General features: G+C 44.2%; 1 protein-coding gene across 2 annotated transcripts in view; it reads left to right on the forward strand.

Moving 5' to 3' along the window:
- The window catches only part of LOC135255516 (nuclear receptor ROR-alpha A), a 215,793-nt gene that overhangs the window by 186,463 nt on the left and 8,337 nt on the right, over positions 1 to 20,993 (forward strand). For both annotated transcript variants that reach the window (XM_064336797.1, XM_064336798.1), the window contains 8 exons: positions 13,259 to 13,344; positions 15,963 to 16,104; positions 18,112 to 18,507; positions 19,138 to 19,259; positions 19,377 to 19,509; positions 19,669 to 19,776; positions 20,013 to 20,123; positions 20,495 to 20,607. In XM_064336797.1, coding sequence (XP_064192867.1) covers positions 13,259 to 13,344; positions 15,963 to 16,104; positions 18,112 to 18,507; positions 19,138 to 19,259; positions 19,377 to 19,509; positions 19,669 to 19,776; positions 20,013 to 20,123; positions 20,495 to 20,607 — 1,211 coding nt within the window. The remainder of the gene's footprint in view (positions 1 to 13,258; positions 13,345 to 15,962; positions 16,105 to 18,111; positions 18,508 to 19,137; positions 19,260 to 19,376; positions 19,510 to 19,668; positions 19,777 to 20,012; positions 20,124 to 20,494; positions 20,608 to 20,993) is intronic.

Below are 20,993 nucleotides of genomic sequence, written 5' to 3' on the forward strand. Positions count from 1 at the left end.
CAGCTCAATTTCTCTCTCCTCGGTCTCCCCGGACTTAATGTTTACCCTCTCCCAATCAGCTGCTGACCCCCCGTCCTGCCTGTCCACCCCTCCAGCCAATGACCACTTTCGCACACTTTCACACTTCCTCTCACAGTAATCCATAGTGACCTGGTTTGCTCTCGGTGTGCACATTCTGGCCAATTGTCTCAGTGAGAAAGTAAAGCATAACACAGCAGCAGCTTCATTTTGATTGCAGGGGACTGTAGTTCCATATGGAAACTGTGCCCAGGACTACATGTCTTGGGTGCCAAACAACTAGCTTCCTTCCATTGTGGAACCGAGAGAATGTTGTGCACCTACGTTTTGTCTTTGAAGGTAGAGATGCTTTTACTTGGGCCCTGTAGCATTTTAACACTGGCCTTGACAATAAGGTCAGGCAGGGTGTGGTTGTGTCACGTCTTTGTAAAGGTTTAGCTGAAGCAGAAGCGAAAATAACGGGTGTGCCGTAGGTGGGCCACACCCATATGAGCACCCGGGGGGGGGGGATATTGACATATCTTTTAAATTGACTCCGTGACGCTCCGTCATGCCTTGCACCCAAATTTATGACAGGCTAGCTCCGCCCCTTAGCTAAAGTGTTGATTTTTATGTACTGTACTGTACAGATGCTTGTCTTCTCTCACGACTGAGAAACGGGCTTTCTCGTGCTCATCGTGTCTCTGATCAGAAATCCTACCGCGGACGCTTTTTCCACATGGTCTGAAAGCCTTCTCTCTGTCAGCATTGATTTAATGTCAGTCCTAAAATGGGGGCGTGGGTTGGAGTGGGCAGGTTTGGCCTGTGTTCTGACAGCGCAGTGGGGCCAGGCAGGCCTTGTCTGCCTGGGCTGGTTGGCGGGGTGGTGGAGCTGAGCCAGTTATTCTGCGCAGCCTCTGGTCTTCCAGCGCGGTCTCCGTCGTCCCCTCTTTCTGTGCCCGGGCCCTCGTTTTTCCCCCGATGGAAAGTATTGACCGGTCCCTGGCGCTAACGAGGCAGCGGAGTGTGGACACAGGCCAGTTCACGGGGGAACTGTTTGCATTTAAAGGTTGTCAGCTGACTCAAAAAGAGGTTTTGCTATGTAGGTAGAACAGGCTGATTATTATCCTGGGCTTCTGGGTCTGTTTATGTAATCATTAATCTGTGTACGTCTTTATTTACCCGGGATTACAGCTCCCAGCTCATTCACTGGCTGCCACTAAGCAGGTTCATTGAAAGGTAGCTGCGGGTGCAGAATCCTTCCTGTTCCCTGGGTTTCTGGAGAGAAGCGGCCTTCGTGTGTGCGACTGCTTAATCCCCCTCCCTCCATTAAAAAAAGACCTTGATTATGTCCCCAAAGTAGTAAAACGGTGAGGTAAAAAAATCAGCGTCAAGCAAGAATTGTAAGAACTGTACTGTATGTGGCTGACCCAAAGTTGAGTTGAGACATGTTTTTTTTTATTTATTTCGACCACCCTAGTCAGGTGAGTTAGGTTTTTCTGTTTTTCATTTACACTCTCCACCTGTGCAGTACACAGACTTCAGCAGCCAATCAGAGAACTGTAAATAAACCAGTAATACAGATGAGGACAGAACAACTGAGAAGCAGTGAGAGGTAAGGCTGTCCTCTCACTGCTTCTCAGGTGTTCTGTCTCATCTGTATTACTGGCTTATTTGACAAGGCTTTCCCTCTAATTACTTCAAAACGAGCGATCTTCAGAAAGTCAGGTTAAGGCTGGCTTGTATCAGTTTTCTGTTGTATCTCTGTAAATCTGTGAGAAGCCATATTAGGTAGTACTGCTAATGTACTCTAACAAGTCCATTTTTCACAGTCACACATCCATTGCAGTAGTGATCGACTGGAGGACACTGTTTACGTTTGCCTCTCTCTGTGAGTGTTACTGTACAACTGCAAAACACGCAGATGGGTTGGCGGAGGCTGCGTAATTGTTTTTTATTGCCTCAAATGATTTAAGCAGAGAAATGGCATCATCCTCTCAAGGGTCACATAAATCAAGCAATCAAACACCTCTGGAAAAACAGCCTCTTTGTCTATGATGTGAATGAAGCAGTTAATTTTTCCTCAGGGAGCTTTTCTGTTTATTCATTTATTTATTTTATTCTTCTAAGTGCTTTCCTGGTAACAGTGCTTTCTAAGGTTTTCTGACCTACAACTGCATACTGCCGCTCTTTCTTTAATAAGCAGTTATTTAATCAATACTGGCCTTGACGGTTATAAACGTTGTTTTTCAAACTGATACTCTTGCCCTGTTTTATTTAACAGCATAAACCATAGTGGGTTTGATAGTACTTTTGCTCTACAGTCCTTTTCCACTGTAGACCTGGAGCCAGACTGGGGCTAGAGCTGGTTGGCAAGGCATAGTGTGTTTGCTTTTACGCTGCATAACTAGCAAGCAGAGCAGCAGCACGGTTATTGCAAATGGAAGCTTAGATCTGGATCCACAGTGGAAAAGGACTACTTTTGTGTTTGAGTGGTAGGGCAGGCCCAGGCCACAGTTAACAGTGCTTCTTGTGGTCTAATGGTGTTGAAGGCTGAGACAGAGTTAGGAGCCTAATCCTGGTTTGATCTGATCCACAGCACGAGTGTTCACTGGGTCACAAGGTGAATCCCTTCCAGAGAACAGGGCTGAATAGCCCAGCAGGTTTGTGCTCGTGTGAGATTACACACCAATATCCACTCCCATCTTTGCAGTTTGCTTGATGGGACTTGTGGTTGCTTTCATCTGCACTCAAAAAAAATTAATATTGGACTTGCATAACCCAGTTATGTCAACAGGTTCCAGTTGAATGGCATCAGCATTGTGTTATTTAGGTAAACCAAGTCAACTGACATTCATACTTGTTTTTTTTTTTTTTTTTACAATGGGTAAAAATACATAAATCAAAATGGTGCGCATTTACTGTAGCTGTGTGTTAAACCTGCATCAGTGGGTGAGCAACTCTGTCACAGCCTTATCGGTCAATGGCTCGTCACTGTCATCTTTCTGTGTAGCGACTGCCCGAAGTCTCTCTGCTACACGTCTTGCTTTGACTGGCTGCCCCCGGTACACTGACTCTCTGGCTTCTTCGCTGTGGCAGCGCTCTTCAGCCATGAACTACTGAGCTGCTGGTATTGAGAAAACCAAAGGCTCACAGGCTTTGATTTTCATTCTGAGATCACAATTAGTCATAATTTGAATATAGCATGACGCACTCTCCCTACGGAGACCTCATTGGGACAATTAACCTCAGTTAAAATGGCCTTTATTCTCATCACGTGGCTGAAGGAGGTTTTCTAGCCCATCAGCTCAGAACGTGATCTGCAGGGATAAGCTTGCAGGAACACCCCCCCCCCCACCCACCTGCACAAAGCAGAGCTCTGCATGCCCTCAAGAGATGTTTCCGGAGTCCTTTAAACGTATCCTGGAGCTTCTCCCAAAAAATAACAGGTAGAAAAAAATGCATTTCATTCATTTCAGGTTGTCTGAAACCTGCCATTAAGTATGTGAAATGGGCTCCCAAGGAACATTTTCTCAGTAGCAACACAAGTTACCTCCACACATGTGCACATAGGCATAGACGCCTTCATACTGCCTTTGTATGTGTGGCACACATACCGTGTCCATCTTGCTTTGTGTAGCTCAGGCAAAAGCTCAACAAAAGTCAAAGCTATTACGCTATTGCGTGGTAATGCCGCAATTATCGCCCTAACATGGCGGTTGTGTTCGGTGTTGTTTATCCCCCTGTGCATTAACCAAGGCCTGTTGTTAGGTGAAGGTTTTTCTGTGTAATTGCAGAAGATGTTTTGAAGGGTTCATTATTCATATTTCCTGCTGTGCTTTATAGCCATTCTGTTACACTCTTAGCAGACAGCGGGGCCTTTAGGCGTTGTTTGGGCTGTGCAATGCAGTTCTAAAGCACCCCTCTGACTCGAGGGCTCAGTCTAGAGCTTTACCCAAGGACTGCGCAATTTCAAAGTTCAGTGTCTTCACACAGCTGGCACTAAGCTGCCCAGTCATCATCTCAGTATCAGCTCAATAATGTATTGTATGTGTGTGTGGTTTTAAAATCCATCCACCATGATGTTTTTATTATTCTGTTGGGCAAAAATGTAGCATTATCATTCTCTAGAGAATGATGCCTCACATTATAAAGAAGATAGTTTTCAGGGAATTATTGTTTGCTGCCTTCATTTTTGATGTTTTAAATTAATGTTGACAGGTGCCCATCATCTGAACTTTAAAGCCTAGTTTGCTTTCTCCTTCTTTTGTTACACTAATTCCCACACATCATATGTTTCCGCCCTCAGCCGTGAATATTCATCCAGCAGTATTACTGAAAATAGGTTAGGTGTCTGAAATTTGGAAGACAATGAGCAAGTAGCTGAATGGTTCCCTTAATTTGACAATAATAGCTGACGTAATGTCACTTCACTTGTCACTAAACAATAATAATGATAAAATAACTGTCTAGGCAATTGAATATTAAACAGATAGTTAAAATATGTTTGCATTCATGGCTTTTCTTTAGTTAGAGTAATGCCCAGTGTAAAAATATGAATATAAATAAAGTTATATAAATAAAGTTCATTCAAAAACAACCTCAAAAAATACTTAAAAATGTCCAAAACCATCATTAAAAACTTCAAAATAGTGAAATTCTTACAGCCTGAAATTTCTCAGGATAGTATGTATCTCCAGTGATAGCTCACCGTGATATGTACTGTATACTTCATATTGTCAACCTTCTAACTCCATGGAGATAATCAGGCTTGTCAGTACATACATAAACCATAGAGGTCAGAGGTTTACTTGTGGCTGGGGTGATAAGGGGTGCACTGTACCACACTCAGTCATTGCCTCTCCACCAGAGCGCCTGATGCACTTTCCTTCAGGGTTCCTTGGGGGAGAGCTGGGTTGCTGTGAAGGTGGTGAGGGTGCTTGAGTTTCTCTACATAAGGTGAGGGATTTCAGAGGCAGTGTCTGGCACATGTGGAGGGTGTTGGGGGTTGGGGCTTGGGGCTTGGGGCTTGGGGGGGTGGGTGGTGGTACCGAGAGGCAGGGCTCCCCCTCTGTTTCGAAGAGCGGAGCTTGTCTGCTTTGTAAACCCAGACTTGTGCTGTATCCCCTGGGGTGCGAACGCGCGGTCTCTCAGTCAGGCATCTCGTCCATCTGCGCCACGACAACACATAAATTAGAGGCCCAATTACTGTTCTTCTGGAAAGAGAGAGAAACAGAAAGAAAAACAGAGAGAGACCGAGGGAGGGAGAGAGACATAAAGAGATATGACGATGACTTTCTCTGGAGGTTCAAGAATAATTTCCCCTTTCTATCCATCGCTGATGTTCAGTGGGTATCAGCGAGAGAGCGGAATAAATAAAGAAATGCCGTTGGCTTTAAAGGCATCTCATCAAGTCATCAAGTGTTGAAATATTAATATCCTCACATGCGCGCCCATACAAACACATGCATGAATTAAAGCCAAAGCAGCCCTAGGCTAGCACAAGGGCCTCCATGCGCCAGTCATTTCCACAGAAACCATGGTTCGGCTTAGAGCTGTTTTTCAGTGACGTCCTCATATATGACTATGGCAAGGTTTCCCATGGTGGGGGTTTCTGTTTTAGACCTGCATTAAGCCACTTAAAATGAGGGAGCATGGAACCTAACGCAAAGGCGGTTCGGAGGCCTTTCTGCCTCCCCCGCATTTTTCATGCCGTTGCATTGTCTACCCCTCGTTTTTCCCCTTTAAAATGGAGAGCGCTCTGTGATTCCAGTGATGATCTGAGGAATCCCCAGGAGAAGGCATTAGCTGGAGAAAACACAGAGAGTGAAAAGATTCTCTCACAGAGCTCTGGGCGAATCAAACGCTGTGCAGTGTTGTGCCAACACATGACAATCCCCAAGCAGATGACAGATTTATGGTCTTCCGTGTGTACTCTTTAGTGTGTCCGCTGACATTCTGATAACCTTCTTTTGAACTCATCTGGGAATATGAAGTGGTACATGCTCTGTTATGCTATATAAAAGCCCCCCCTCCCCAAATTTGAATTGCTACAGCACTGATGCAAGCTCTTTTTTTTTCCATTGTCCCAAAATTCATGGCTTTTCATTTCAAATTTATACAAAATTTTTATGAATGTTCAATTGATCTCTATTGCTCTAAGACAAAATTAGATTTTGTGTGTGTAATAACAGTGAGCCACTGTTTACTCTGTAAGATCAGTATATTTGTATAGTTACACAGGAGCACAGTTTATGCAACTGTTAAAATGATTTCTCTGTAATTTTAGGTAAATGTGCATGTCTGAAATGGTAAATGTGTTTACATCTAAAACATTCAAAACTTTAACAGGTTTTTGTGAGCATGTGTCTTATTGGGAAATTGTTGAATTGGGGTGTTTGATTAAACCTTGTTTGTCCCTGTGCACTGTAGTCAGGAGACACTGTTAATCTGCACACATTATGCTGTGCTGAATGCAGTCCTTGTGTCTCCATCCAATCTCTTACATAACGGGCTAACAACAGGCCTCGGAATTGCGTCATCTGGTCACTGACAGATGTCAGCAAGCACACACACATGCTCACATGCTCACATAAAGTCCCTTTACAGTGGCTAATGTATTCTCTGTCCGAATGAACGGAGGAAAAACTCTGTTCATGTGGTGCTCTCAGTTGTGTTCGCAGTTGTTTTGTAACTATTTTAAAAATAAATAAATAAATAAATAAAGGTGGAACCAAAAACGCTTATATCCTATCAGATCACAGGTCGAAAGAATAAAGATATACGTGTGAGACACGATGAAAAAGACCTTAAACGCGCAGGCTGTGTTGAGCGAGTGCGGGTGCCCGCTTGAGTAAACCGGTAATTCCATTGCTGTCTGAAGGAGTCATCCGTGTGCCGCCATTGTGACAAACACAGTTTGGCACCTTTCAGCTCCTGTAGGCCCCCATCCCCAGGAGCTCTCAAGTGTGCGCGATCCGGGCCTGCGAAGGGTTAAGCTTTCAGCATAGCGGCAGTATTATGGCCAATGTTGTTCCATAGTGTCAAAGATTATCTCCATCCTGTAAGGTCAGGCAGGTCAGGTCAATAGTTCGAGAGTTCATGGCAAGTTGAGTCTGGAGTGAGATTTACCAAGCTATTTCTATTGGGTTTTCGGTCAGTATGAACAAAATAAGGGATATGCACATCCTGAATAATTGCAGGTATGGATAAAGGCAAGGATAAATTCAGCCAGAAGGATAAATAGTACCCGCACGCTGCTTTTTTCCCCCTGTACGATTGCAAAATAAATTCACACCTTGGAGCAACAGCATTAAGTCTCTCATCACACACAGAAAACTAATGTACAGCCATACACACATAGAAAAACAATGTACTCCCAAAAAAGTGTTTATAATGATGAAAGTGTCATCTTGGGCCGTCTGACTGCTTAGATGTTCAGATGTAGTAAAGTAGATCAGCTACTTAGTAAAACACAAACATGGCAGGATTTGTAGTGCATTGTTTGCAAATTGAAGTAAGCACCTCCGGTAAGACAAAAAATATTAATCAGCTATCTTTCCAACAAGGAGCTGATTAGAGTAGCTTTCAGAAGTCACAGCAGAATTTTAGTCGACTTCATACCCTTGCATTATGTCAACATTGCACTTTGAATCCTCTCCAAATGATGCTCTCTGGGTACAAATTAACGGCTGGCGCTTTTAAGTGGTGACAGAATAAACGCTCGCTCTAAGAAGACTCTTCTTGTGATGCTGATGTCAGCGAGAAGTGGTGGTTGTGGAGTCGGGGAAGGGGGGGGGGGGGTGTGATAAGCACACAGTAGGCCCTGGCAAGGTCTTGGTGGGCTTTAAGCATGGCTAATTTGTGCCATTTGTTTTCTGGTTTTAACAGAAAGTTGAAAGGTTTTCGGGGCGTAAGGCAAACCTTGTTTTGTGTGCTGCCGTAGTAGTGAAGCTCATGCTTCGGGAACCAGTCACATGATCCGTGCGATGCAGAGAATGCGAGCATCGGTGAAAATGTTCTCAGCTTCCTGCGTTCCGTGCATCCCAAAACAGGTAGCAGCCAGCATATTCTGTCATCTGCCTTCACTGGTTGTCAGGTGACAGAGCAAAACCATGTCAGTGCCAGGTGTTGGTCCTGACCCTATCGGACGTAAGGTCGGCCTGTCGACGATGCTAGAGACAGAGCTGGAAACTTTCGGATGGCTTGAGCAGCAAGTTGCTGCCGTCCTCCCTTTTTTGCTTCTGCGTATTTGTGCAATATTCTGCGAACTCCCTCACACTGAAATAAAGCTCGCCTCGGTGCTGCAGCAAGGTCTATGACACAGGCTTTGATCTGATGCATAAGTGGGGACCAGGCTGGAACATGGCGGGGTAGGAAAATCTGATGAAAGGCACAGCGGTGGAGCTGCTCTTCTGAATCTGCGCATCTTTGAAGTGGTAAACAAAAAAAACTTAAACTTTTTTTCCGAAGAATAAGACTGGGCAAATTGTGGTCAGCATCTTTAGAAAGGTCAAGTGCAAGTCAAGGCTCTCCTTCAGAGAGGAGGCATAGCAGATAATTGCTTAGGTAAATAAACATTGGCTTGCTGATCCACAGCATTTAAGCATGAGGCTTTCTCTCTCAGGCGATGTCAGTTTTGAGAGTTCTGAACCCTCTCTCTGTAACCTGAACCTGTGCAGCTCACAAGATGGCCCCCCAGTCCAGTTATTCTTTGTTGGCGTCGTCTAATATAGATTTTTATAGACAACTTTATGTATTTAGTAAAATCCAACCTTTACATGAATGCAACTCATCTCATGAGATTAAAAAAATGAGATTCAAACCGTATAAATTCAATCTCTGATCTTATGTTTGCTTTGATATCTGTAATGTCTCTTCCATATGCCCCTTCTTTACATAAAAGTTTCTCTTCAAACATCATGGTGATAAAGATAGATCCATCATTTTATCACAAATTCACAGAAATAAAACTAAAAGGCTCCTTTGTAATAAGGGTCTTGCTTGCGGCTTTTACAATTCAATGATTTTGTCTAGCGGAATAGCACCTTTTGACTGGTCTGTCCACAGTCATTCATCTCCTCTCTTTCCCTCTTCACTGTACGGGGCCTAGCCTGTAAGTTCTGAGTGGGCATGCAGCCAGATCTGGCTTGGAGGGGATAGGTGCCTCATAGAGAGACATGTTCACAGGGGGAAAAAAGGGAAAGAGATTTAATAAACGGCCTGGAGACTAGAGCAGGCCGGCATGTGGCCCCCACGAGCAGCGCCGCGAGGAGTCAGCCGCAGCTCTACACTGCCACCTGCTGGGCAGCCCCCGCGCTGGCAGCCCCCGCCGCTAGGCCGCAGCCAGCCGTAATTACAGCGCGCTCAAGCTGTTGTGAGTGCATGTCAGAACAAATTATGTAAGTAATGAAGCTGAAAATGCTAGGGGAGTACAAATACAATGCCCCGTTAATATTCATACAGGGGAAGCGAAGAAGTAAAAACACAACAGCGCAGCCCTAATACTCCGAGGCGAATTCCAGCCGCACAGAGGCACGCAGCGAAATGGCGCTAATCTCAGAGATCATCTGAGAGTGACTTTTCTGCCCATTTCAGTATTCCCGCCGAAATCCCCTCTGACAAGTTACACCAGCCTAATATTACACAAGAGAATTTGCCCAAGTGTGAGGGATTCCTCTTATTAGTGGCGGTTTTACATTCATAACAACATGCTTAAGCCATTCGACAGAACGGTGGGAGACTGCGGCGTGTAATGGACAGTAATGCAGCGGGCGTCAGTCTCTGCCGCATTCGCTAAATGAAATGTAGGCTAATGCAGCATTTGCGTGGTGGATTTCGGTGACTATCGCTGCAAACGCAGCTGGCCGGTGTTTCTGAATGCCTGGGACCAGTGTAACACGGTGAATCACAAAGCTCCCGGTATTAACTTAGCGGCTCAGCCATTTGGTACAAAGGACAGCCCGTAGGCTCGCCTGAGGGAGAACAGCATTAGCCAAATGACCCCACAGCAGCCTTGTGGTTTGGTTGAAGCCCAGGGACAGAGGTTGTTTGAAGCAAATTTCATTCAACTGAAGTGTGCTCAAGCAATACAAAGCTACAGCACCATGGACGTTCAGTACACTGCAGTCATTAGTTACTACAACAAAGGCTTCTGTTTAGTGGCTTTAGTGGATCTTCGTTAAATGCTTTGGTTCTATCTACTTTATTCCTCAACAATGACTTGCAATAATGCCAATTAGAGTTATTTTTTTTCCACAGGTTAGCAAGTTCAGCTATCACCCACATTAACTCACTAACCGTGAAGAGATTTTTGTTTATTTTTAACTGAAATTGAACACAAATGATGATCAAATCCGAGACAATTACTTCCTCAGCTTCTCACAAGATTGTGCAGTGTTCAAAAGCAAAACGATGGAATGAAATTTTAAAACATTGATGCAGCGCACTGCCGTGAGCAAACATAGCTTAGCCCATCCAGTGGGATTTTCCCTGATATTCTGGGGATCCTGTCTGGGTCCATGACTGCCTCTCTGTGGCATGTCTCTGGGTCCATGCATTACCAGGCTTTTCTGAGCAGCTCTAAGCCGGAAGGCCTGCTTGGACATTCATCTGTACAAGACAAACACACTGGCCTGATGTGCCACAGGCCAGAACAGCCATGATTGGAGAACTTTTGCTCTTTTTTGCTATCTAAAGTTTTATTCATTTATTTTATCTTTTCATGACTCTGGACAGGGGCATTTCTGTTGGGGAGGAAGGGTGATTGAAAGATTTGACAAGTTGAAGGTTTGACATTTACTCAAGGTTTTCCCCTCGATGAAAGCCCTTTCACAGTGGTTTATTTGGTTTGATTGAACTCCTCTACTGGAAGCCCTTTTGGCGTCAACGCGCTTTCCCCCAACGTAATGGGGAATTGTAGTGGTTATGGGTATTGTTATTTGAGTTACCAAAAAGGGACAATGTGCTGTTCGCTGACTGTGAAGGCTCAGCTTTTCAAATTCATTCTAGCTTAAATGTGTTTTTCCTTAACAGTAGCAGGGTAATGCAAGTGTTATTTTAACACTTATCTTAAATACAATGCACATGGGTTTTATGAAAACCTGGAGGACATGTGACTGCCCTACTGCTCCTAAGTAGCTATCATGCATTAAATGCAGAGGGGAAATTAACCCATGGGGTACAATAAAGTATGTCTTATAACAATAAAACGTGTTACTATGTTTCTGTACTAGTTAGGTTGTAGCTTCCCCTTGAATGTTTCTAGCTGAGAAATATCATCTCAATAGGATAGAACCACTTATATTCAAGAAGAGAAAATAAATAGCTGACAGTTAAATTAACAAACAACAGGAAGGTTTGTGGCATTTCAAATTAGGAAATAAATCTGTGTCCCTCTTGAAAGAGACCACCATCAAAATAAAATAAAACATGTTTGTCCCCAGACAACTGGCAAGTTAGAAAATCTTGGCATCCTGGCTTGTACAGTACATTTTTTTGTTTGTTTTCTTTAATTGAGAGAACGATGATAATAATATTGCATACTTCTGAAAGAAAAGACTTAAACTGGTCCTTTATTGGCAAAAATATTTAAATGTTGTCACTGCTTAGCGAGTAAGATAGGCAGTTAATGAGCAAGATTGACTGGTCAGTTCAGTGCACATTTCCCAAGTCAAAAAATGCAGCCATATCAAGCTTTTGGCTGCTTTAGTGCCTGTGGCTAGATTTAATTTGCAGTGCCTATTCATGCCCCCATGCCAAAAAAAGTTATATTTTGTATACTGTCAATGAGTCATAGAGACTGTAGTTTGGAAATCCCATGATTTAATACCAAAATGTTAACTGTGATACAGCAGATGTAGCTACATTTAAGTTCAGTTCAGTTCTGCTGACCCACAAATGGTTAAATTCTCACAGTCGTTAGATAGAGACACCTGTGCCTTCTGTTTTAACGTCTCTGTGGTTGCTATTCATATGAAACGTTAGCTTATACCGGTTTTTCAAAGGGCAAGAAGAATGTAGACATCTTAATTTGTATCTATGAAAAGGATACCGCAAAGATGAAGGGCATGCTCTATGGTCACTGTCGCAAGTATAAAGTGGCTTTTTGAATGTGTGGAATTCTTCTCTTTGATAAGGCTGTCACAAAGACACTCAATGGCATGAGTGAATTTCACTTTTTTTTCATGGTTCTGTGGTGATCCTGATTGTGATAGTTTGCTTACAGATTTCATTTTTGGCAATTTATGAAAATGTCACTTGGAAAACCGACTTTGACAATTCAAGTCACTCTAGTTGTTGCTCTTCCCTGGGTGTATCCATATACCTGGCTATGACCATTATTCAAGTCAAGAAACACTATTATATATATTTTATATGTATATAAACAGGTGTCCATTGCTTGATATCAGTAAAGAAATTGTGATCTGAATTCCCAAAATGTAATGCATAGAATCTCAGGATAGAGGGTGTTTCCATCATAAGTCCTTGATATCAATGTGCGATATATTTGATTGACTCCTGATTTCGTATTTTGTACCCATGCATTCGACATCTGAAAAACATTTTTAGTAGAGGAACATGGCATACTGCAGCTGCACGTTCAATGGTGATCAGCCGACATTTAGCTATTTATGGGGCGGTCAGGTGACATGTCACTGCACTGAGAAAGAGCTCTTTAGATGGACAGAAGAGGGACCATTAAAAACGCGCTCAAAAATATGAATGACAGCCTGCTGTGACTAATCACCAGGTCATCTTGACTGTGCCACACTCTTACTGGCTTACTGGCAGCAAATAATTGGCCATTCTCTGGTGGGGGAGGGATTCGGTCTGAAGCATACTAGCATACTGCATACTTCATCATGCATTGATAAAGCATGATCATCCTGCGTTGATATTTGGACGGTTCTAAAAACTGGATTAAAAATAAGGATGTATTTTCAAAAATTAAAAAGCAAACGTGCCGTTGTCTGACCTGCTGGAACTTAAAATGCACTTAAAAAACAACTGAAAAAGCTAAGCCTTTGGGTGCTGATGCTACGAATATAGGCCAGTTAATGATAAAGTGCCAGTACCCAGTAAATCCAACTCAATTGTTTTTTATCTTATTCCTTTTAGCAGTAGTCACCAAGAAATGAAGTCTCTGGTTGTTTATGAATCATCGTCTCACACATCAGTTCGAACTGTGTTTGAAGGTCTTTGATGCGACAGGTGACTGCGAGATTCTGACACTTTTCTCTGTCCCTTTTTCTCTCACCAGCTCAAATCGAAATTATTCCCTGCAAAATCTGTGGCGATAAATCATCCGGAATCCATTACGGCGTGATTACGTGCGAAGGATGCAAGGTGAGCGCCGTCAGAATGTCAGCGAAATGTCTCTTCCTCTCCAGTTGACACTGCTCTGAGACTCTCGTTGTTTTCTTGACTGCTTGTTTTTGAAAAAGCTTTGAAAGCTCTTTGTAATTTTCATCTTCGGTTCTGAAAAAAAAATGAAAAAAAAAACATTCAGAGCTTCAAAGCAACCGAAGGGAATAGCAAATGTTTGTCACACTGGTCAAATACATAAGGATGACACAGCACTGAGTCATTCACTGGACAAAAGTCTTTTTGCAGCCAGAGTTTGATTTTTAAGCTTTGAGTGCAATGCTGTCACAATTGTTTGCGTGATTGAGGACATTTCTGGATAAATTACACCTAAGGATTGTAACTCCTCATTTCGTAAAATAAACTGTTTTCTCTAGTAGCGGAAGTTACATGGTCTGATCTGCATGCATGTTTTGAAGGATTTCAATACCTATTCAGGGAAGAAACTCTTTTTTGTTTTTGCATTCTCTTTTAGTCACCTGCTGAATTAGCATTCTGAAAGCGGACGTGGTGCCTTCGTTCAGCTAGTGCGAGAGACAAGGTCTCTCTTGCAGTGTCACTGTGCTCTTTCTCTCACGCAGAATGAGGGCTGAAACGAAAACAAGCTGTTGAATAAACTGCTGAAATGTAGCTTTCATGATTGCTCATTATACATCAGGCACAGAATCATTTAATGATTTGTGCAAGTTAGGCCTACACGAGTTTGGACCATAAATCACAGCATTATGAAAAAGTCCTTCTTGTCAACAGTGTTTACACCCCACTACCATAATGGCTTCCATTAGATAGCGGCTTGGCAGCTGTCAGCTGTTTTCTTGTAATTATACAGCCATCGAGCAACTAATTAAGACATATGTGTATCGAGCGGTGGAATGGGGTATGTAACTGATGCGCTGGAATCAATTCATTAAGTAGGAAATTGTCAAGAGATGGAGCATCAAATGGGTGTGCAGTCCTCAAGCAGTTCTGTGACCAAGCTGCGTGAGACGCTTTCACACCGAGTTCGTTCGGCTGTTTTATTCAAACAGAAGCGTGGTTTGGTTCGTTTGGAGTTATGTGGAAATCCTTATACGGCTACATAATAGCACCAGAATGCAAATTAAAACAATTAAACCAAGATCGGTTGAAAAGCTTAGTCTGACTGTTTGGAGCTTCTCTCAGTGAATTTGTGATTTTAGTCCATCAGATATTTGTATAATGTGAATGTAATTGAGGTTCACATGGAAACAAACCATTTGAAGAAGGCACCAAACTTGACACATTTCCTGAAGCGATATACTGTACATGTAGACGTCATTTATTCTCCATGCATTTCTCCATTTCATTGTTTGCAAAAAAAGTATAGTCTCATCCACATCCAGTGGATTTCCTCCAGTCCACTGCTGTTAAGTAGGGAAAGGACCAATTGACACACCTAGAGCCTAGATCAAAGGGTGTCTGTGTTCTGTATAATACCTGTATGCTATTACGACGGTTTCTGTTGCAAGCAAACCAAGAGCAATTGGAAAAGTTACAATATGAAGCCAGTTGTTGTAGAAAGTTGACAAAAGTCATCTAGTGGCGTGATTATTATCAATATTTCCGTTCTCACCTACAACTCTCTTTGTAGTACTTAGAGTCCGTTTTGGCCACGTTGACCCCAACTATCGATGCGCCCGATTTCTTCTTTTTATTTCAGTGTAATTTCAGATAAAATGTCCCCATCTGACAGATCAGTGCTATGGGTTGCTGGAGATTAAATAGCCAGCTACTGAAGGTAGTTATCTAGCAAGACGGATAGAAATATATTGTAGATTGATGACAGCATCAAGAAACCATTCGATCTCAGGCAAGGTTATTGGTGCATTTATGAGTCTACCTATATCAGCACCTGAATCAGATGTTGCTAGGAAACAGTTGAGTACCACAGTGTATGGATCATGAATTAATCCACATAAAAGAGAAGTACAGTATCTATAATAGTGGTTTCTGGAAAATATATGTAAGAAATGTCTTAATCTCCCTCATGCATTTTTGTCAAGTATCTGAAAAACTAGCTAACTTATCGTGGAGCAATAAGGACATTCCAGTCCAGTTGACCCATTGACCTCTAAGAAACCATCCCCTCTGTTATTATCCAAATGAGCACAAACACACTTCACTTACAGTGGAAACCATTTGCAACATAACTCTGTGGTGCACTTTGCGTGAGAGGTGTGTAGTGTGCTCTTATGTGTTGTCGTCTGTGAGGTGTGTTGTGTACTCTTATATTATATAATGTGAGAGGTGTATAGTGTGGCCTTGTTGTGGTGTGTAGTGTACTCTTATGTGAAGTGTGAGGGGTTTGTAGTGTACTGTTATTGTGAAATGTGAGAGGTGCTTTGTGCACCCTTATTATGAAGTTTGTGAGGTGTGTAGCGTGCTTTTGTTGTGGTGTGTAATGTACTCTTATTGTGAAGTGTGAGAGGTTTGTAGTGTACTGTTATTGTGAAATGTGAGAGGTGCTTTGTGCACCCTTATTATGAAGTTTGTGAGGTGTGTAGCGTGCTCTTATTGTGGTGTGTAATGTACTCTTATTGTGAAGTGTGAGACACTAGTGTCCACTGTGTCTCTTCCTCCAGGGCTTCTTCAGGAGAAGCCAGCAGAGCAATGCTGCGTACTCCTGCCCCCGTCAGAAGAACTGCCTGATCGACCGAACCAGCCGCAACCGCTGCCAGCACTGCCGGCTACAGAAGTGCCTGGCGGTGGGCATGTCCCGGGACGGTACGTACCAGGGAGTGGGGGCGTGGCTATTCCTTTGCGTAGTTCACTTGTTTGCCAGCTATAACGTTCTCAAGGTGGCCTGTAGACAGCAGGCAACTCTTACCCAATGTGGGGATTAAATGTAATTCAGTAACAGTGATGGAAGTATGGTTCCAACAAGTTATGGTGAGAGTGTATACAGTAGCTGTCGCATGGGGCTTTTTCAGGCTGTTCTGTAGCATGTGCTATTTTAGCATGCTGATGGAAGCTTGGAGCACTCTTTACAGTACTGTGTACCTTACATACATACATGGGACAATCTTTCGTTAGATTCCAAATCGTAAAGAGATCTCACTTCCTCTACAGCTGTCCGTTTGGTAATCTGAATGCAGTAACTAGCTGACTAGCCAGCTAGTTAACGAGCTATTACTTTAGGTTGATTTGCAGTGAACTTGTGTATTTGTATAGTTATGTGTGCAGTTGTTTCAGATTTCATGTTGTGTGTTATATTCAAAGTAATACGCAAAGTGTTAGCATCTTATGTGCATCCTTGATGCCGGGGGGGTGGGGGGGGGGATAAACGCAGCCTGAACAGGGTTGTGCGAGCTCAGCGCGGGGCTGTAACCAGGCCAGCCCTTCCGAGTCTCAGACGCTCGCTCACACAATCAGGACAGGCAAGGTGACTCCTTGTAACTGCACTCCGCCCACAGCGGCCCGTCCGCGAGGCTCCGCCTCCTCTCCCTCCTCAGACTGGCTGCGTCACGCGCCGTGCGGCCTCTGCTGCTGCAGGGGAGGGAGAGATTGCCGCTATAATTGGTAACTCGGGAGTGCAGGATTTAGCCTGTTTTACATCAGACATAACGCAGGGAGTCGCGCTTCTGTTTCACGTCTGATTGTAAGCTACCTTTTTTTTGTCGGCAGTGTACGTAGACCATACGTATTTTCACTCATTCAGACAGGAACAGCGAATGCAGCTCCCCAGAATAAGTAGAATTATCTTAAAATTGGTCGATTCAATATTAGGACTGGATTTTCATATTTTCATTCATAGGGATACATTTAAGAACTATGGAGCCGCTGTACAAAACAGCCATTGTTGAGATTACTTTCTGCAGCCCCCCTGACCTAGGGACATAAATACTTCTTGGGATAATTCACCTCTTTAAATCCCAATTTTTTTATCAGGCTACCCTGTTTTTTTTTTACATTTTGTGTTCACTCCATCCTCAAAATGGAGGGAGGTTATGTAGGTAGCTTCATGTTCAAATCATAGAACAAAATAGGAGCCATATTTAAAATACATTTATTTTCAATACTACAAATCACTGACTGACTTTAATCAGAACACACCCTTTTAACTGCTGGACTGCTTGTCTTTTGGAAGTGCGTTTGTTATTTTATTCTGAGGAAGACCAGCTAATTTATGGTTTATAACTGTCTGTGTCAGGTATTTCATGAATTTAAAAAAAGGGTCTTTTTCAAGATAGTGTTGCTATTATTTTTCAAATAGTGCCATGTCATTTTAGAATGTAATTTATTTTCTATATGTGCAATGTAGTATGTTGATATGCAGAATACTGAAAATATATTTCAAATATTTAGGATTATGCATTTTTAATGTGTTATATTTTTGACTCTGAAGTCAGTCTTTCTTTCTGCACCCCTGGGAGGTGCTGATCTAACACAGATGCTGAAGCAGGATGTATTTAGCCAGACTGGGAGATGCTGATCTTATGCAAAACCTGTGCAGGATGTTCTCAGGCTAAGCAAGGCTGCTCTAGCAGACAGGGGCTGGTGTCACATGTGTAAAGAGCAAGGAGTTCTCAGAGAAGGACTGTTCCAGGGCTTGTACAGCAGGTTTCAACTGCTCACACTTGTGTGTGTGCGTGTGTGTGTGTCCGTGCATATGTGTGTGTGTGCGTGTGTGTGTGTGCGTTTGTGTGTGTGTGTGCGTGTGTGTGTTTCTCTGTGTGTGTGTGTGTTTGTGTGTGTGTGTGTGTGTGTCCATGTGTGTGTTCTGTACTGCAGCGGTGAAGTTTGGCCGAATGTCTAAGAAGCAGAGGGACAGCCTGTACGCGGAGGTGCAGAAGCACCGGCTGCAGCAGCAGCAGCGCGACCACCAGCAGCAGCCGGGGGAGGCGGAGCCTCTCACGCCCACCTACGGCCTGTCCGCCAACGGCCTGACCGAGCTGCACGAGGACCTCGGCGGCTACATGGACGGCCACACCCCCGACGGCGCCAAGGCCGACCCGGCCGTGGGCGGCTTCTACCTGGACATCCAGCCCTCGCCCGACCAGTCCGGCCTGGACATCAACGGCATCAAGCCGGAGCCCATCTGCGACTTCGCCCCCGGCTCCGGGTTCTTCCCCTACTGCTCCTTCACCAACGGGGACACCTCCCCCACCGTGTCCATGGCAGAGCTAGGTGAGGGTGCGACGGGGGCCGGTGGGGGATCGGGGGGCGATGAGGGGGTGCTGGGGCAAAAGGGGGTTTGGAGGGTGGGTGGGGGAAGAGCACAACCAGGGGGCAATTGAGACAAAAGGTGGCTTAAAATAGCAGGAGTTTTGAAAACTCATCTGCCAAACTCATTAGCGAGCGCATTTTTTGTAATTAGTTTCCGTTAATTAGGGCCAATCAGGATCCAGCAGGGCACATGCCAGGGGAAATCATTTTTGAGGCTCCCAAGTGCTTTGGAATACTTTTCTTTTTGTTTTTTTTTCTGTACGTTTCATGCATTTTTCTGTGAATTATATTTTGTCATCGCTCCACCCATCCCCTCTCTATTTTATTCATTCAGTTTGAATCAGGCTGGCTCCACACACACACACACACACACACATATGCACAAACACACACACACACACACACACTCACACATGCGGACATACATCTACGCACACACCCACACACAAGCACGCACACACTGATTCTTTTTCCTCATTGAAGGCTTTGGAAATGAACAGAATGTAACAGGACAGTCCCGTTATGAACTGCCCACATTCTCGTAGTGATTGGGCTGGATATAATTGCTTTCTACTGCTGTTGTTTTCGCAGAACATCTGGCCCAGAACATCTCCAAGTCCCACATGGAGACGTGTCAGTACCTGCGGGAGGAGCTCCAGCAGATGACCTGGCAGGCCTTCCTGCAGGAGGAGGTGGAAAACTACCAGAACAAGGTACTGCGTGGTCACCCTCCACAGCCAGGGGGCGCTCATTAGTCCAGGACTAGTCTCGGGCCTCCGCTACACCAGCAGCTCAGTAACCAGACGTTGTGAATTCCATTTCTGTTCCAGCCCCGGGAAGTCATGTGGCAGCTGTGTGCCATCAAAATCACTGAGGCCATCCAGTACGTGGTGGAGTTCGCCAAGCGCATCGATGGCTTCATGGAGCTGTGTCAGAATGATCAGATCGTGCTTCTGAAAGCAGGTACGCTGGTTCAGCAGCCTTGACGTGGGTTGGTGGGTGGGTGGGGGGGGGCCGAGGGGCCATCCCAATATGGAGACAGGGGAGAGGGGTATCAAAGCTGTCTATGAGAACGTGCTAATGATGAGCAATGTTATGTGTGTGATGTGGTGTATTCTGCAGGTTCTTTGGAGGTCGTGTTCGTGAGAATGTGTCGTGCCTACGACTCTCAGAACAACACAGTCTATTTCGACAGCAAGTATGCAGGGCCAGATGTCTTCAAATCATTAGGTGAGTGTTTATCCACTGTGGGTTCATGCACGCCACCTCGTGTGTGTGTGTGTGTGTTTGTGTGTGAGAGTGATCTCATGTACAGTATGTGTGCTTGTGTGTATTTAGTGCTGTGAATCAGGGTGATTCAGAGCCTGGGCAAGTGACTTTATCCTGATCCCAGAGTCTTTGTGAATCCCCAGTCACAGGTTGTGATCATTCTCTCTCTCTCTCTCTTTCTCTCTCCATTCTGGCAGGATGTGATGATTTGATCACCTCGGTCTTTGAGTTTGGGAAGAACCTATGCTCTATGCATCTGTCTGAAGACGAAATCGCTTTGTTCTCTGCATTTGTGTTAATGTCTGCAGGTAAGCAAGGTTTGTTAAAAAAAACTCAGAGAGAAATCACACAAAGAATTATGGCCACAAACGAGATATTGTTCCGTAGCCCTGTTCGTTCATCCATGCTTCCGTGATCACAATGGCTCAAATCCCTGAAATACCTTCTGTAAATGCACTGTAACACATTCTGTTTGCTTCCCTGAACACATAACAGCACTGGTATTTAGCAGTATTTTCTTAAACTGCATTTGACATACAGTATAACGGTGTGTGATTGTGTTAATAGATATTTGCTACTTTTTGGAAGGATATTAAAAGCAGTGTTCCTGGCCCTGGTTTTCTTGGTTGAAGTTGCTTCTGTGATTTTTGTTAACCTCTCCTGTCCCTTCCTTCCCCAGATCGCTCCTGGCTTCAGGAGAAGGTCAAGGTGGAGAAGCTGCAGCAGAAGATCCAGCTGGCCCTTCAGCACATCCTGCAGAAGAACCACCGGGAGGACGGAATTTTGACAAAGGTACCGGTTGCCGAGCTACCGCGCACAGGCCTAAGCAGCCGAACAGGCTCCCATCTGGGCTCTGGCCTGGGCTGGGTGCTCTTTTTTTAAAGTGAAAACATCAAAAAGTCACACACCAAAATGTCTGCCTTCTTATTCCATCAGGCCACGGCACGTGCACTTTAACCCAGGGCTCGGCTTATTTTGGAAATGCTGCCTGTACGGGCACTCGTGTGCGCTGTATATGCTAAAGAAAGGCTGCGTGCTAATTATTTTCATTAAGTGCTCCAGAAGAATTTCGCACTTGATCCTGAAAGTGAGCAGATTAATGACCCCCTGCTCTTTTTGCATCAGATGTGTAAAAGCTAATCTGGGAGTACTTCCCCAGCATGCCCCATCCCCCAGCT

Source organism: Anguilla rostrata, chromosome 5, assembly GCF_018555375.3.
Source record: "Anguilla rostrata isolate EN2019 chromosome 5, ASM1855537v3, whole genome shotgun sequence".
Lineage (NCBI taxonomy): Eukaryota > Metazoa > Chordata > Actinopteri > Anguilliformes > Anguillidae > Anguilla > Anguilla rostrata.